Consider the following 18,608-nt stretch of genomic DNA (forward strand, 5'->3'; position numbering starts at 1 on the left):
CCTTTTAGAGCTAACATACATTTGCTTTCAGATCGCTACTTCTGAAACCTGTTTTTCAACTATTTAACTTTGAGAGAAAGGGAAGATCGAATATATAAGGATAAATTCACACTGAAATAATTTCAGGTTTATTTCCCAAACATGTTGTCCTTATTCTGTCTTAAAGCAGACATACTAGGCACCAAGTAAAATCTTTGAGGGGAAGCATGAGGAGAGAAAGAAAAGAATAACTGAATCATCAATAGAATATGTCTAGTTTTTCAATTAATCTACTTTTTCTAACGTCAAGACTTAAAACACCATGATCTTTTAGTGTAGTTCTCCTTAGCAAGAGGCAAATTATGTGGGGATTATAAGAGGAGTGGAAACCACAGAAAACACTGTCCTGTTTTGAAAAAGTGTTTTAATCAGGCAAAAGAAGCATCAGGACAAACCATTTTTAAAACAAAGTCTTCAAGTTGGGTATTGAGACTGGCAAAGGGAGAAGCAAGGAGAAAAGTCAGGGAAAGATAAAATATTCAGATGAAAGCCAAAGCTATTTGCAATTACATGTTAGAACTCAGGGTTTTGCAGGTGAAAAAGATGTTGCTTAAATATATTCATAAACCTGTAGTAAGATTTCCACTTAGCAGTTTCAGAAGATTTAACTAGCTGCTTAAAATATGACAAAACTGAATTTTAACAAATGATATTAAAATAGGACAGCCAATCAATTAACTGACAAAATAGAAGGCAGTGTGGGAGAGCCCTCCCCACATTCATTGCAGATTCGCAGCTCCCTCCGCCCGGTTTCCCTCCATCAGGCTAACGACCTCGTTTCTCCGGTAGAGCCTGGCCAAGTCGCAGGCGGTGTCCCCCTGATGGTTCCGATGCCCCACTTTGCAGGCCGTGTGCTTCACAAGGAACTCCACCACGGGGAGGTGGCCTTCTTTGGCAGCCAAGTGCAAGGGCAGGTTCCCTTCATTATCCTCGATGTTAACATCAGCTTGAAACTCCAGCAAAGTCTGTAAAGTGTCCAGGAAACCTGCTCTGGCTGCATCGTGAATGACAGCGAAACCAGTTCGGTCTTTCAAATCGGGATTAGCACCTCTAAGTAGTAGTCTCCTGGCAATTTCGGGATTTCCAAGTTTCATAACCTAGAAAAGAAGAAAAAACGGTAGAATCCTTCAAGTGCTCCTACTACAAGAATATTTTAAAATATCCATCTCTTTTTATGTATGTAACTATTTTTGATGAAGGAGTGCTTGGGGAAGACCCATATGATCCGGTTTTAGGACTCAGTTGCAGGAAATGAGTACTATTAGGTAAAAGTAGAAGAAAACTTCTAAAAATTGAGCTTCTATGATGGAATATCTTAAACGGGCCCAAAAGTAGGATAAATTGATTAATAAAATAGAATGAGTCCGACTTATATAAAATTCACTGACAACTTGGTTCTCTATCTCCCATAAAGAGTTGTGTAATTTCATGAATTTATTAAAATAAAAGAAATGGAACTTGAGATTTAACTAAGTCTCCTTCTGTTTGCTTGTTCATTCTCATAAGATGTGCCTGGGGTGTTAATTCTGTAAAATAAAATGTGGGTAAATTTTATTTTCTAAACAGCTGAAAAGAAATAAGGAGAGTGAGTTTCCTTAAATCCTCAAAGAAGTGTTTTCACACATCAGACTCCATCTAGTCTGATTTTATAAGTGTGAAAATGATCTAAAAATCCAAACCTGGTATTTTCTTAAATTATTAATTTTCACAAGTTCTCTCCAAATAGATACAGCCCCAAGTTTCCAAGTATTTTTTTAAATAGTTTTTTTTCTTGGCAATTATTTCATATGGGATATTAGGTGTGTTTAGTGCTTAGAATCCTTCACTTGAAATTTAAAAATGTTACTGATTATTAAAGTGAAAAAAAAGCAACAGTGTTCTACATTGTCAATGTATTTATCTAAAACTAAGTTCATGATATGTCTTGTATTAGATAGGATATGACTGTATGGAAACTGTTCTTGAAAAGAATGAAACAGTCATCCTACTATATTACTTACTGTTTCCTAAAGTTCTAACTAGTCTCCTAATTTTGAAGTGAGCAAAAGAAGAGAAAATAAGATATTAAATGTGTATTTTGGGACACAGACAGCTTTGTCTTGTGGTTTCAGCCCATTTATTAATCAACTGGTGATCCCATCTTATTTCCTTTTGCAGTTATTCTCAGGCATTTAGGAATAGCTATTTGTAAACTGCCAGTATTTTAAAAGCCAGAATTTGCTATTAAAATTTGCTATCAACATACAAATAATTCACATGACAAAGACTTATCTACTGGTGTTTAAATATATTTCATGCTAATAAGAAATCACTATTAGGCTCTCATAGTTATAAAATATTTTGTGGAGCAGCAATCAGTTGTACAATATATATAATTTAATCGTGAAAAATATAGTCTCATTAACATGCATGAATATTTCAGCATTTTAATTGTTTTAATTTATATTTATGTATATTCATAATAACCTAAATTTATAATACATTACACAGTAGACACTCAAATGTTTGTGAAATTAAATATACACTGGAAAATACATACAAAGCTGATCTATCTCTTTAGAATGTTTGTTTTAAAAAATCACAAATTAAGTAGCATGATGAAATATATTTAGAATGAATAATATTTTATAAATGCAAACTCTATAGATGGCCAAGATGTTAAGCTTCCCTGTTGATAAAACCCTGTTGACTTTTAGCCCTTCCTTTGGGGCCGTGGTTAAAAATGATACATAATTTATTTTTCAAGAACTTCAATGAAATGCTCTTTGGTTATGAAAAATTAACACAATCTAATTTTTACCACAACTGCCTCTAAATATTTAGTCACATCTAAGGACCTGAACTGGGAAAAATAAGAGAGAGACACCTTGGATCTTTGTAAAGCAAATGTACGATTAAGGCCTTTGATATCATCCTGATTGAGAAGCTTACACTAGGAAGGGGGAAAAATCTTTTGTAATTGGGTTAATAAACATAATTGTAGGAGAAAATTTGCCATATTTCACCAAAAATAATAGTAATACTGGAAATTGTTTTGAAAGAAAGTTCTTTCTTGAGTTATGATACAACTTCAGAGTCAGGATTATACATACTGAAAATAAGCCTTGAGACTCCTGTTTGTGTGTGTTTCATTATATGTACTAGGACTAAGCCACAATAAATGGGTGTTAATATCTTGATAAGTATGTTTAATATAAACGAGACTGCAGAGTTGTTTTAAAAATGTTTGTCAAAACTTTTTTTTTTTGCTGTATTAATCTCCCAGTCTTCCTGCTCGTCAAAAAGTCCTGCAAGATCCTATTCTTACAGGGTTAAGTGGCTCATTCTTTGTGATATTTATATAATATTTTGAATGTTCAGTAGGGAACTTTTCAATATATTAAATTTGTGGCATTGCTATCATCACAAAACCTGTTAAAAACTACTAGGTGGAAAAAGAAAAAAAATCCTTTCCCCACTTAATCTACCTGAAATAACAAGATAAATAATTTAGTATCTATAAGCTTCCTTAATACTGAAATTTTTGCAAGGTCAGTGTATTCTGATTTAACATATACAGGCTGTATGGACTTCATCTGTCAATAGTACATCTGCCACTTAAATTTCTAATTCTTGCAATTAAAACAAAGCACTCCAAAACCCTCTCCCCAGTGGTTTTTCAAAAACAGCTTTAAGTGTTGCATTTTGAATACGCATAGCTTATAAGAATATCATCAGAACACAGATAAAGCAACTGTTTGAGACTACTTTGCCATTTTTCTGTTTCTTAGCCTTCCAACTAAGTTACATGATAACGTTCAGAGGAGGAAAAAAAATTATCAGGTACAATACTTGGCAGCTGGACGTGTTTCATTTGTTGCTTGTAAATCTAATTACTAAAAATTAGAACATACCAGGGTATGACCGCAGAGACAAAAACACTATAAACTGAGCTCTGATTAGAAAATTCAACTTTTTATTCCTCCTCGATCCTGAATGGGTGGATGGTATTACATTAACTGTGAAATGTACATCCTGTGCCCGTGCCCAGGCCACCCATTCCAAACGAGGAAAGGTCGTTGGTCAAAACCTGAAGCATTTGAAGAAAAAACACCCTTGCCAGTAGTCAAGAAAATTAACGTTAAAGTCAATTATTGGAGCAAAGTACGGAAACCACTAATAGCAGTGTATTTACTTCAAATAATAATCACAATAACGTGTTTACAGAGCTGTCTGAAAAAAAGAAAAACCAAAAAACTCAGCGCTGCTACGACTGCTACAGAATCCCCACCGTCACAAAAACATTCCAAAAATTAAGACCAAACCTGGAACCCACTTGATATCGAGGATGTTATTGGATTTGACGAGTTTGTTCAAAGTACGTCATTTTGGGGAGTTGGATCCACTTAAAGATATAAAATATGGCAACCAACTAGTTTTTAAAACAGTTAAATTTTGTACCCCTGAAAGCTTAAAAGCTATTATTCTAGAAACCCGGGTCACGTAGGCAACATTGTTGACCTGTTTTCCCCACCTCTCTGGATACCAACCTGCAGCGCAGTCCTTCCAAATCCATTTTGTGCATTGACGTTTACATTATTTTGCAACAAACTAGTAAGTTGCTCTAGGTCCCCCCTGGCAGCTGCGGACGCCAACTCGTTCCCCCAAGGCTCGGCCATTCTTTAGGGTCCTGACGATCGGGAAAAGATGAATTAGTTGTTTTTCTTTTTCCCCTTTCCTTCGCTCCTAACCAGGCTGCATGATGGCATCGGAGACTGACAGAAGGACTGGGATGGTTAATCTGGAGTAGAGCTTGGTAGTAAATACTAGTAAGATCTGCCTGCCAAAAGCCCGCCCCTCGATTCACACGTGATTATTCAGCAAAACTGAGCCATTGGAGAGGGGCTCCGCTCCTCGCTTTTTAGCTTAACCCCTATGAAGAATTCTGGTGATTAAACTGAGAGATATACAGGCACACATATATTTCTGGTAAATTACTCTGGACGTAAAATATAGGCAGAGCTGGCACGTACCTACACTACAGATCTCCGTGAGGAATGTGTGCGGAGATTTAAGGCACTAGATCAGGGCAGAAAATACCGCGAAAAAAGAGACACTTGGGGGGGAAGAAAAGGCATCAACCCACCCTTGTTCACGGTGGTGACTTGAGCCGCGCGAGCCAGTACCGCAGGGGCAGGTCCTCGAAGGGGCTCGGTCTCCATCCGTCTCGCCGAAGGGGTAGTCCTGAGTCCTCCGCGGCAGGGAGAGCGCCGCGGTGGCTGGATGCTGAGGTGCTCCGGGGGTTAAAGATGATCGCCAAAAGCAAATGAGAGTAGCAGTTCCGTGGCCCTCAAGTTACAGGTCGTAACGACTCCTCGGTGGCCTTGGATTCTCCGGAGGAGCCTTAATTCGCGTTCAGGCCGAGCTGCGGGCTAACGCCGCGCGGGAGGGCTCCGGAGCCCGCCAGCCGGGCTACCGCAGCCCCACCGAGCCTCAGAGGCCGTGGGAGCCAGGCTCGGCGCGCGTCTCCGGAGACTGCCGGGCGCGCGGCGGGCCCCCGGCAAGCCGGTCATGCCGGCCCCACCGGGTCCTGGGACTCCCAGCAGCGTGAGGAAGGGGGAGAGCGATGCGGGAAGTGTCTATGGGGCCCGGGCTGCTGAAGCAGCGCGCTGCAGCATCGCGGCTGCACAGGGCAGCCCACCGGTAACTTCCCGCCTACGACCGAGCCAGTTCAGACTTCCTAATGTAGAAGCTCATTGAGCTGCCGCCGCCTCTTTTCCTTCCTTTCCCGGTTTTCTGAGGGCCTCCGGAGATCGGGAGGGTCCTGGGAAGTCACAGGCCAAGCTCTGAGTATCGGGAGTCGCCACAATTCCAGGGCGCAGCCAGTCCCGCCGCTCTTGGCGAGAGCCCAGCGGCTTCGGCGCCGGGTGCCACTTCGCCAACCTCTCGCGGTCCCCTGGCCTGTGCCCCCAGCCTGTGCAGCCGATAGGGCAGCGGCCGCCAGCCAGCTGTGCCCTGGAGCCGAGCTGGGTAGCACCGCTTCCTCCCGAGCCGCAGCGCTCCCAGTGACAGTTTCTTTTGTAGCTGGTCCCCCCCAAATCGCCGGTCCCTGCTGCCTTCACCCCTACAGACACTTGTGCGTCGTGCCCCTTTCTGGTGTTTTCCTTCCCTCCCTTCCTCGCTTCTTTTTTCGCTCAAACAATTGCTGCTTCTGTTGCCGCTGCAGAGACGGTGCCGGTTTCTTCTCCCTTTTTTCCGACCTCATCAGCTTTTTTTGAAAAGAAAAAAATTGAGCGCTTTTTGAGTTGAAAAACCCGCCCCCATTTTAACGGCAGAGTTTTAAGGAGGCTCGGCTGAGTTGCAGCGCCGCGGGAGCGGGAAGGCTGGGCACCGCCCACGCCCCGCCCTCCGCCCTGGTGGCGCTCAAGCACTCTGCCGGGCTCGCCCCGCCCCTCGCCCCGCGCCCTTTCTCCCGCCTCCTCGCTCTCCGCTTTCCTCCCTCAGTCTCCTGCGCTGGCTCCCACCCGCCGGCCCAGCGGCCAGGCCCCAGCCGGAGCGGCTTTTTCGGACCCGCGGAGCCGGGTTCGGCCCCCTCCGGCTGGCGGGCGGAATGGAGTCTGCGATGTGAAACCCCGGGCTGCCCCGAGGCCGGCGGGGGCGGAGGTGGAGGAAAGAGGCTTGTTAATTAAGGCTGCGGAGAGCCGCAGGGCCTTGGAGGCTCGGCGGCGCAGACTGCTGGAAGGCGGAGAGGAGGCTGGCGCGAAGCGAGTCTTTCCCCGGCCCTGGCCGGGCAGCCCGGCCCGCCTCCGCGCTCCCCCGCTAGGCTCTCGAAGTTCGGGCGGCCAGGCCTACGGCTGCCGCCTCTTCCTCTGGGGCGCGCGCTCTGTAAACTCGGCCTCCTTTTCTCAGTGCAGAGCTTCGGCCTCGCACCTGCTAGCTTAACGCCCAGGGCCGCGGGGGTGGAGGGAGAGACCTGACTGACAGCAAAACCAGTGCTCAGGAAAAGCAAAAGTCTTTTATAGACTGATTTTTACGAAAACTAAAGGCATGGTATAGGTAAGAAATCACGACGAACTCTGAAGCCTTAATGTTACAGGGACTTGAAGCTGAAATATTCCATTTCTTTGGGGAAAGGGAGAAAAGCAATTAACTTTAAAGCAAAAAAAAAAAGTCTTGGGAAGGATTTTCTAACAAGGCCATTTCCTTCTTGTCAAAGTTCTCTCTGACTACTTAGATGGGACTTGTTTTGGGGGGGAGGGGGTGTCTAAATGTAAAGGAATAGTGTCTTTCTAATCGTTTATTTCAATCATCTGAGACACTAGTTCTTTGTACTTTTAACTTCCTCTTTTAGCTATGTAAGATTAATTAATTACTGTTTTCTATATTTTTTGCACTTAAAAATATTCAACACGGTTGCAGGATGCACCCAGCGGTCAAAATGAAACCAAGCAAAAAATGACAGGTGGTCTAATTATTACCGACCTCTAGCAAGCATGTCCTCAAGCAACATCTATACCCAGCTCCTTGAAGTACACTGGGAATATTAGCAACGAAACACACCAACAACATTGGGATAATCATCTAGCATCAGATTGCCTGGTAGGTAGAGGGAGAGTTGAAACTGCAAAGAATCCTGCAGTGTTTCCTTTAACTGAATTGTTGAGAGGAAAATAACCAGAGCTCTTTCCTTAGGTAACTAAACTTGAAATGTGAATCAAACATGAACTACAACAGAAGAAATTAACTCCTCTCGTTTCTTACATATATTTAGACATTTCAAATAGAACATTTAGGACTCCATATATACCAGTAAATACCATATATAATATAATTTACTTTTGATTATTCTGGGAAATTAGTATGTAATCTTTCAGTACAGCTGGAGAGTGTGATGATATAGTAGCACTGTTGGCTGTTAAGAGATAACTGGCATTAGTCCAACTTATGAGAGTTGCTTTCTAGCATTTATTATGGTTTCTTGCTAAGAGAAGACATTGTAATAAGGAAGAATATTGTACTCATGTAAAGTATAGGTATACATGTGTTATAATTTTCATGAAATAAAATTCTTTTTGCTGAATAACGATAAATAAAACTTATGGAAATTTAAGATGCATACAGAGCTGGATTAATAGTTTTGGAGCTCCTAAGCATTGAAAAGATTTTGATGTCCCACCAACTCACCTCATATGTAAATAAAAATAATACAAAACCAAAAAATAAGTGTAAAGGAGTCCAACAAAGTTCTGATTTTTCCCATGTTGACTACTTCAATGCTTTTGCTGAAATATTAAATTCTTTAAGAAAGTTTGTTTGCTTTTTACTCTGGCTTAGCTGGTGTGCTGAAGCATATACTTCGTTTGCTTATTGTATAACCCAGAACTGACAGCATAGAGATTACAGTCTTAGTTCAGAAAGCGTAAGTAAGCACTACAAAAGACCTCCAATGAAAATCTCATATTGAGGGCTAGTTCACTGAAGTCAAAGGTGAGTATCTTTGCCCTCAATAAGCTTACATTCTAACATGGTGTACAAAAAAGATGGACAGTTAAGCATCTGTTATTTTGAAAGTAGTAGTTTGTCTTTTAACACAGTAATGATATATCTCTCAAACACTGAAATAGAGCCTTTTAGTTGGATATAAAATACTAACAGTCATGGAAATTTTTTCAGCAGTTTATACCCATTTTAAAGGCTTTATAGAAATACTACAGTCAAATTATTTTGTGCTTTTTCCCTCATTGACTTAAGTATGTATAGTTTCAGAATGATTAACTTATGGATATGTGTATATGGTATTTACAATTTCTTTACATAGTCCCAAAGTCTTCCTTTTGTTATATTTATAGATCCAAGAGAGGTAGAAAACAGACTGGTACCCTCAAGGGGCCTTTTTATCATTTCATTATTGTGGCTTTGGCATTTTATTTCTGAAATTCAGCAGGCTTTTTCATATGGGTTCTCACACCACTTATGAAAAGTCTTTTTGTAAAGTAAGAAAAAAAATGCCAAGTAAGCAACTCAAAAGTTTAAACATAATGGCAACAATTAATACTTACATAGTGTTTCCTGGTTATAACATCATGCACACATTATTTAATCTTTACAAATCTGGGAGGTAAATATGATAACTATCCCCATTTTTCAGGTGAAGGAATTGAGGCTTATAGAGAATGTGACTAAGGCCAATAAGTAGTGGATATAGGATTTGAACTCAGAATTCATCCCCAAATGTTAGGCCTTTTCCATTACTTAAGAGTCCAGTTCACTGGAAACTTTGGGTTTGGAACTCTTCCAGACTTTTCCCTATGTGCTTCTTCCATTGGCTGGTTTTGGCCTCTATCCTTTCCCCTTTTCCTGTAATAAATTGTAACCGTAAGCTGAAAACAAAAAAAAAAAGAGTCCAGGATCAGGCACTAGTGTCCTAACGAACATTAAATCATTATATGAAATATATTTTGGAGTACTTAAGTGTGGATCTAACTGTAGTAGCATTAATCTTCTCAGGAATTAGATTGTAATTGAGTAGCATTGTTAAAAAGCTTGATTAACTTAAGGGATCAAGGTTAACACCCCCAATAATGAGTCATGTTGATATCATGTGTCCCTGATATGATGTGATGAGGACACATCACCTTTGTGGAATCCTTCCCCTGAATCCATAAACTCAGCATAATTCTGAGAAAACATTAGACAAACCCAAACTGAGAGACATTCTATAAAGTTCCTGACCATTAGTCTTCAAAAGTCAAGACCGAGCAACGGTCACAGATTGGAAGAGGCTAAGGAAACATGACCACTAAATGTAATGTGGTATGCTGGTTTGGACCCTGGAACAGAAAAAGTACATTAATATAAAAATCCAAATAGAGTCTCTAGAACATAATTAATAGTATTAATGCCAGTGTTAATTTCTTAGTTTTGATATCAGTACCATGGTCATGCAAGATGGTAACAGAGGAAGCTGGAAAAAGGTAAATAGGAGCATTCTGTACTATGTTTGCAACTATTATATAAATCTAAAATTATTTCAAATAAAAATTTAGCAAAATAACTACAAGTAAACTTTATTATATATATTTGAAAAAATATGAAAATTCCTTTTAAAAGAAGAATGGTAAGATCAAAGAACATGGAGATTCTAGAAAAAGATCTATATTTGAATTAGACTGAGCTCCATGAGTTAATGCAGTAAAACAACTATGAGAATGGATAGATTAAAATTATTTTTCTTTGCTCATGCTTATGGACAGAGAATCTCTATATTTTTATTCTCTCAGTTTTTGACACTGGAATAAAATTGTTTCCTTTAAGGAAGGAATTCTGGGGAAATGAATTTTCTCTTTTTTTTTTAAAAGATGTTTTTGATGTGGACCACTTTTAAAGTCGTTATTTGGCCACAAGGCATGTGGGATCTTAGCTCCCCGACCAGGGATCAAACCTGCGTCCCCTGCATTGGAAGGCAAATTCTTAATCACTGGACAGCCAGGGAAGTCCCGAATTTTCTCTTAATTCAGTATTTATTTTTCTTTCATTCCTTTCTCTGTAGTGGAAAGTTACTCTGGATTCTGGGTATCCAACCATGAATAGTTACATCATAGGGAAGAATCAGTCTCTTCAGGAATTATACACTATGGAGGGTAAAATGCAGGGAGGCAACAGGGTGAGTGGAAAGAGCACTAGTTTTGACCTAGCCTTGAATACTAGGTCTGTCCCTGTATAGCATGACTTTGGGCACATTCTTAGCCTATCAGAGCAGTTTTTTATTCTGTAAAATGGTTGTTGTAAAAATTAAATGAGATAAGGTGTGTGAAGTACCTGTACCTACTAGACATCCAATAAAAATAAATTCAAAGGCATTGGTTGTTATGTACCCAAGAGTTTGCTATTTATGAACTATTGTGAATAGAAAAACACATGGAATGAAATGGCTGATAATCTCAAAGAACTTTCAACCTTTGAGGAGAGATTAAAACATGCAGAGATGAAACAATTAGAGAAAAAAATTACAGAATTTATCAGAGTATTAAACTGTGTTGTAAAGATAGTACAGCAGTGATTAGAAAGGAGAGGAATCCTTGTTGGCTTAAATATTATGAAAGAGGTGATCCTGAGAAAAGCATTTAGGAACTGGTATACAAAGTAATAGCAACTAATATGGTTTAAGGTTTTGAAAAGTTTTCACAAGCATTGTATCACTCAATAATCACAATCACTCTGTGAAATAAGTTTTATAAGCCCCATTTTAGAAGTAAAGAAATCTAGAGTCAGATGTTTTTTGTCTGTTTTTGTCAAGCGGCAGAACTAGAACTCAAGCCTAGTAATGCTGACTATGAAATCTATGCTTGTTTTGTAAAAATATTTTATGCTTCCATGCATTTTCATAATTGTTTTCTCATCACCTGAAATAGTCATGTCAGAAGCTGAAGTCAAGAGAGTCTAAGTGACCCATCCAAGTTCCCCCAGCTAATTAGTTGGGAAAGCAGTACTAGAAACCATATGCCTGAATGTCTAGCGTATTCTTCCCCTCTTTCAGTATTACCACATTCTTTTAATTTCCAGATGGAGAGGAGGGAGGGAGAAGGGGAGCAGTACTGGATTTGAATGGGCTCCGAGATATACACACATGTCATCACAGAGAAAAATCTCAACTTTGCAGGGCTGCATTAATCCTGGCCATGTAACTAGAGACAATCATCCACCTGCCTTGTGCTGAGAATGACATATATGAATGGGGCAAGTGAATTGCCACACTTAAATTGCTGGTACTATGTTTTACCTCTTAATTCATATTCGTGCTATATTTTGGAATTACTTCCTCGGGGGTGGCAATTAACCAAGAAACACTTCAATTCATGTGACTGTGGATGGTTCTGTTCCTTATCTACCTCATTCTGGTCTAAATACAGACTATTACATGAGAGTTGTAGGCCAGAATATTTTCGTCTAAAGAAAAAAAAGCAGAATAAACCTAGATCTTTAGAACACCATAGTGCTCTTTTTGTTCAGGGAATACAAAGATTCTATATGGTGATTTCACTAGTTTCTATTTTAACAATACAGCACAAAATCAGCAAACTTACTTCACACTTTCAGGATTTTACATACTTTCCACCGCAAGTTCATGCTCTATTTCAGTCCAGAAGATGATATTTTCCCAAGTCAAAGTTGAACATATTCTACTGTCACTCTTCCTCCAGCGGGAATGACAAATTATCACACTTCACTGTACATAGTCTTCGACTATTCTTGGCTCAAAGCCTGATCATCTTTTTCTCGGGATCGATATTCTCACCTTTCTCAGCTTCCATGTCTGCCCCATGACTACCGTGGGAATCTGGTTGCTTGCCATTCCTTGTTACTGAATGTCTGAGGATGCAAGCGTCAGGGCTTGGGATCGAGTGTGACAGTGTGCAAGTGGGCCTTGACAGGTTGAGCATAAAAGACTATGTGAAGTTGTATTTTGGTGAGACAGAGAAAATGTACATTTATGAAATGTTTATTAGACGGGATGTGACGGTGTGCTGAGTTGGTTTGTGAGGCTTGACGTGTATGTGTGTTACTGTATAACCACGTAAGGAGCATAATCTGATCCCCGCCCCAGCCACGGGGAGGCGGTACCCCGAGGCCTTTGCTTAATTCAAACCGGAATAACCTGTTGCGGGACTCCAAGCTGCCGCAGTTGCAGGTTGGCGTCCCCGCCGGCGGCGCGCGGATCTCCGCCCGGTAGTCGCGCGCCCAGCGCCTGACAGGAGGGCAGTCACGTGGCAGCCGCAAAGCGGCGCTTTGCGACCTCGATGACAGGCAAAATGTGCGACAGCCTCGGCGCTGGCCAACCAGGGGCGGAGGCGGTGGCCAGGGAGGAAGCGGAGGAGGCGGAGGCGGCCGTGGCGTTCGCCCGCCTGCTTTTTCGCTCGCTTTCCCCGCCCCCGCCGGTCTTGTCGCCGTTGAAGGGAGCCGGCTGCGCGCTGTCGCAACCAGCCCTCATCCTGGCCGGCGACAGTAAGACCGAACCGACATCCCTACCAACCTCCCTGTTGGGGCGGCTGCGGCTCGGGCTCCGCGGGGCCCAGGCAAGCGGCCCAGGCGCCTGAAGGTTACCGAGTGCATGAGCATCTAGCCTCCCGCGTTGCCCCGCCCGCCGGCCCGCCGGCCCGCCCGCCGGCTCGCCCGGCAGCCCGCGCGTGCGTGCGCGTGTGGTGACCCCCGGCGGCGGCGGCGGCGGCGGCGGCGGCGACGGCCGCAGGAGGCGCAGTCTCCCTCCCGGGTGCGCGCTTCGCTCCCGGAGCCGCGGAACTCAGCGGCCGCCATGGCGTCCAACATGGACCGAGAGATGATCCTGGCAGATTTTCAGGTGAAGTATCGGGCCCAGTTACCCTCTCACCTTCAACCTCGTGGGTTCCTGGTGCCCAAAGGGTGGCCTCTTCCCAGCGTTTGTTTGAGCACTGCAGTGCTGTGTGGTTTGAGTTTTTATACGGTACCTGGCTTGAGGTGTGTGTGTGTGTGTGTGTGTGTGTGTGTGTGTGTTGTGAACTGTGGGGGACTATGTTATGTTGGGGGTGTGTAAATGGCTTAGGTACGGCTTGAATGGTATTTGTCGAGTGAGTGGGTGTTATGTCGGGTTGTTTTGTGTGTGGATTGTATTGTTTCCTGTATTATAGGTAATGTGTAGAATTCGAGGATAAGTGTGGGGCTTTTAAGTATGAGGTGCTTTAGGTGAGGAGTTTTGGGTTTGTGAGGAGAGTGTGCTGTATGGAGTGTGGGTGTGGTGTATTAGGGGGAGGGTAAAAAAGAATGATGGTGAGGAGGTGGTGAGGGTAGCGGGACATTGTGCTGGTTTTGAGGGAGAAATAAACATTTGCGACTTTGATGCCTTATTGGAGTCTTTGGGGTGTAGGAAGAGGAGGAGGCAGATAGACTGTATATATCAAAGTATCTTTGCAGTGAGTTCACAAGCTTAATAAATTACCAATTCATATTTGTGGATTCCCTTGCTCTACAGATTTGAACTAGTTGGTTGGTGTCCTTTCTCCAGGAGAAATTTTAAGGATGAGCAAAGATTATTTCTTACTGACTCAACTGTAGTGACACTGGCATATAAGTATTTTAGGGAGGACCTTTGAAAGTAGAGCTGTATGCTTCATGAAAGACTTGGAGTTAGAACTAATACCCTGTAAACACCACTTTTGCCTTTTGATTTTGGAAGAAAATATTGTAGTGAGATATTTTTAACCATTTATTTTGGCATTAACTTAGAAGCTATAGTTCTGTATAGGCAGACGTTTCCCTCCTTTAACACTGCCATCATTGCACATGGTCTAACGCTAGCATAGTAGGCAATATGTTTCCTTACTGATATTTTGTTGGGCTTTTTTCTTTCTCTAATTTTTAAAGTTACTTATTTTTACAACTAAATATTCTGATGGCCATTTCCAGAGTTTGCTCATTTAATTATTCAAGTCATATCTGCTACATTAGGAATATGCATATATATCTGCATTTGATTATACTGTAACTTTCAAACTCAAACAGAAAGAAGTTCTGAAAATAAAAGTTGACCACAAGATTTTGGTGCTTTGTAGGATTAGGATTGGCCTGAGATTTTCTGCCTAATTCTTTCACTTTTTTTTCATTCTCCAAGTTAGTCTTTTATCTAATGTGGAATGTAGTTGTGTGATAAAGGACTCTATATGTCTAGGAATGATTTTATCCTTTTGTAAAATTGTTCTGCTCTAGTAGGAATGGCTTTAAGCAACAAAAAGTATAGTTTACCTCATTAAAAGCTTTAAGGTAACTGTAACTTTGTTTTGATTTACCAAACTTTTGACTTCCTCTAATAACTTGTAGCTGTTTGCTCTCTTATTATTTGTGACAATTATTATTATTATTATTTTTTGGCCATGCTGCGTGTCAAACGGGATCTTAGATCCCCGACCAGGGATCCAACCCGTGCCCCCGGCAGTAGAAGCGCGGAGTCTTAACCACTGGACTGCTGGGGAAGTTCCTATTTGTGACAATTATTATGCTTAGTTTTATCGGCCAGTCTGGAAATTTAGGATTCCTGCATTCAGAGGCAAAGTAAGATTTTCTGACAGGCATTTGGGATTTTATTTTGATTGCATGAAAACATTCTAATAAGTTTTTTTCTTCAAACCAATGGCAATGCTGTGAACAATTGTTTACAAAATGGAGAAAGCTTATGGCATCTGCAGCGAACAATTGTTTTCCAAATGGTGAGAGTTAATTGCATATTGTCAAATAGGCAGGAGAACATTACTGGTAGAATAAAAGTTATTTAGAAAACTATGCAGAAGCACATTAACCTTTTGTGTATTTTAGGAACCTTGTATTCCTCTTAGAAATGATGATTCCAAATGAGTTTATTCTTGTGGACTTGGTTTTAAAATGGATTATTCTTTACTTTGCTGTACACCTGAAACTAGCACAACATTGTAACTCACCTACACTCCAATATGAAATAAAAATTTAAAAAAAGGATTTTTCTTACTTCAAAAAATATTATGTAAAAGTTTTGTAGAATTGACTTTAAAAAATTAGCATTTATCCAGTTATCAGAAACCAGGCAATTTATTTTGAAAATTATAGCTCAAGACTTGGAATGTAGATGCTTGGATGATACTGGCTTCTTCTATAACTGGGCAAATCAATTTCCCCAGCCAAAAGTGAGCATAGTAAAATTATGTTCTGTTTACTTCATATGATTGTGAAAATTAATAATAGTTTTGAGAGCTCAGTGCTGCTCTTGTAGAAAGGGACATGATTTTTAAATGTGACTAGATTTTAAAAATAAATAAGTTTAAGATTTTGATTATTGCTGGAAAATACAATGTCTAAATATGGGAAAGTTTTTGAGAAGGATTTTGTATTCTCTAACTATTTCAACTCATTAAACAAAGGACTTCTGTTGAAATCAGAGGCGGAGTGGCTAACAATCATATGAGGTAAATAGAACATAATTTTACTATTTTCACTTTTGGGTAGGGAAATTGATTTGACCAGTTATAGAAGAAGCCAGTATCATCCAAGCATCTACATTCCAAATCTTGAGCTATAATTTAAAAAATAAATTGCCTGGTTTCTTTTAATGAGGTAAGTAGTGGATGGAAGATTTCAGCTCAGACTTAATGGGATAGATTTGAGACTTTGTAGGTGAGTGAACAAATTACAAAGCAAATATATTCCAAACTGTCCTCTAAAAGATTTTTTCCCCCAAGTAAGAACAGCTGCCAGTAGAAAAAAAAATTAAATTGTGGTGAAATACACAATAACATAAAATGTGCCATCTTAACCATTTTTATCCATACGTGTCCAGTTCAGTGACATTAAGTACATTCACATTGTTGTGCAGTCATCACCACCAACCATCTTCAGAACTCTTTTTATCTTGCAAAACTGTAACTCTCTACCCATTAAACAGTAACTTCCCATTCTTCCTTTTCCTCAGCCCCTGGCAACCACCATTCTTTCTCTGTGAATGTGAATGCTCTAGGTACCTCTAATAAGTGGAATCATACAGTATGTGTTCTTTTGTGACTGGCTTTTTTCAGTTAGAATAATGGCCCCAATTTTGTAGGCTGAATAATATTTCATTTTATGTATTTACCATATTTTGTTGATCTGTTCATCTGACAATGGACACTTTTCCCTACGTTTTGGCTACCGTGAATCATTAATGCTGTACATGGATGTACAAATATCTCTTTAAGTCCCTGTTTTCAGTTCTTTGGGGTATATACCCAGAAGTAGAATTGCTGAATCATATGGTATTTTTATTTTTAATTTTTTTAGGAACTGCCATACTGTTTTCCATAGTGGCTGCACCACTAAAAATTTGAATGGAGAGAATGACAGTGTAGTGTTTAATTAATTTGTAAATTCCACTCTGAACAAATGAGTTTAGAACTTGAAATAGTCTAACAAAAATCAGCTATAAATGTAAATAGTGTTAGCATAGTATATTACTGGTAAAGGATTGACTAGACTAGTACACCTACAGTTTTGGCTGGCCAGAACCAGGATGGGGTGTAAAGGAATTTCCTGGGTTTAAAAAACAGGCAGGCACTGATGAATCAAGAGAGGTTTTTTTTTTCTTCTTCCTTAAAGTTTTTTTTATAACAGAAGCATTCAGGTGCAAGTTCCAAATCTTTTTCTTTTTGTAATTGTATAATTCATTAAGGTTGAGGTATAGAGCAAAAATCATTTGATCAAACAAACTTTTGAGACTGTATTTGATTTGCTTACAGATGTGAAAACAGTTATCCAAACAAAATTGTGGTTGCTATTTAATAATTTCAGTAATTAGTTACCTCTTACTTTGGGTCTAGATGAACAAAAAAATGAGTCTTCTCCCTCCCCCACCCCTTTAACCTTTCAGTTAATGCCATGGTAAATTCTTTTTCCTCTAAGATACTTTTTTTTACTTATAATTTTTCTTTGAGAACAAAGTGAGTGGTGTACCCATTTAGATTAGTGTCACATGTGGGTCTCATGTTTTTCTATTTATGTTTCTTTGTTACTGATAATATAGATACATAGATCATAGCTCTACTCAAGTGAAGAAAAAATAACTTTCACTAGTAGTAATATTTTCTATCAGACTTTATCATAAACAAAACTTATCTGCCTTTCTAAAAAAAGTATTCTTTCTGAATCTAGTTCCATTGGTCACATATTAAGAGTACCTTTATTTCTTCTCTAGTTTGGCACTGATTTTGATGTTACTTTCAGTTGTATATCCTGGATGACACAATTGTGGCTTTGTTTTCTACTCCTGGTCTTTCCAGCTAGTAATACCTTTGCTGCCTAAATTGCTTTGTACATTTACATATATTGGACTATCACTATGGGATGTAGTGAGTTTTCATTTGCCTATCAACTCATCTTTGAAGCATGGCCTCTTCCATGACACTACTGGTAAGTTACTTGTAGGTAATTTCTGCCCTTTCATTACATTACATTTTTTCCTTCTAAATGAAGCTGTGAATCACTCTTCTTTCTTTTTTAGTTTGACGCAAAGAGATATTTTCTACAAAAGAGGATACCAGACTGCGAGTAGAAATGGTTATCAATCCAGACAGATAGGTATCCTTGGTGATGTCGTGGATGAGGGACCAAACTAAGTATTCATGGAACATCATCTTTATTTCCTGGGAGGTTACCTTGGGTAGGAGATTGAGTACTGTGGCAGAAAGTAGTCTTGTTAGTATTCTTTCTTTCCTTTCTTCACTGTCCCCTTCATTTTTAGAGGGACAAAGCATATTGTTTTGTGTCTGGATTGTTGGTCATTGGGAAAATAAGGTTTTGGCATGTAGATTAAAGTTTAGTAGTTAGTGGTTAAGAGCATGGCCTTTGATGTCAGATTACTTAGATTTAAATCACAGCTCTGCCATTCACTCATCTTGTGATTTTTGACCAGTTACTTCACACCACTTTGCTTCAGTTTTCCCATATGAGAAAAGGGTTAATGTAAAGTGATTAGAACAGGTATCTGACGTAGAAAGTGTTTTAATAAATTTTAGCTGTTATTTTCATTGTTGACAGTTTTTTTTTTTTTTTTTTTTTTTTTGGGA

General features: G+C 40.0%; 2 protein-coding genes across 2 annotated transcripts in view; one reads left to right on the top strand and one right to left on the bottom strand.

Moving 5' to 3' along the window:
* Nucleotides 1-383: 383 nt before the first annotated feature.
* CDKN2C (cyclin dependent kinase inhibitor 2C) lies at nucleotides 384-6,376 on the bottom strand. The gene is made up of 3 exons (XM_007459638.1): nucleotides 5,165-6,376; nucleotides 4,569-4,708; nucleotides 384-1,136 (listed from the first exon to the last, which is right to left on the bottom strand). The coding sequence occupies exons 2-3, from the start codon at nucleotides 4,695-4,697 to the stop codon at nucleotides 759-761; spliced, it is 507 nt and encodes a 168-aa protein (XP_007459700.1). The 5' UTR covers nucleotides 4,698-4,708; nucleotides 5,165-6,376; the 3' UTR covers nucleotides 384-758.
* Nucleotides 6,377-12,855: 6,479 nt separating this feature from the next.
* Nucleotides 12,856-18,608, top strand: part of FAF1 (Fas associated factor 1) — a 514,789-nt gene continuing 509,036 nt past the window's right edge. Inside the window, exon 1 of the mRNA XM_007459639.1 lies at nucleotides 12,856-13,372. Within this exon, the coding sequence (XP_007459701.1) occupies nucleotides 13,328-13,372 (45 nt within the window). The 5' untranslated portion in view covers nucleotides 12,856-13,327. The remainder of the gene's footprint in view (nucleotides 13,373-18,608) is intronic.

Source organism: Lipotes vexillifer, unplaced genomic scaffold, assembly GCF_000442215.2.
Source record: "Lipotes vexillifer unplaced genomic scaffold, Lipotes_vexillifer_v1.1 scaffold525, whole genome shotgun sequence".
In the NCBI taxonomy this organism is placed as follows: domain Eukaryota; kingdom Metazoa; phylum Chordata; class Mammalia; order Artiodactyla; family Lipotidae; genus Lipotes; species Lipotes vexillifer.

Excerpts from the sequence above, each read along its gene's own strand:
- CDKN2C (XM_007459638.1), bottom strand. The coding sequence starts at position 4,697 with ATGGCCGAGCCTTGGGGGAACGAGTTGGCGTCCGCAGCTGCCAGGGGG. Across the intron at positions 1,137-4,568 it reads TTGGAAGGACTGCGCTGCAG|GTTATGAAACTTGGAAATCC; the intron begins GTTGGTATCCAG and ends CTTCTTTTCTAG.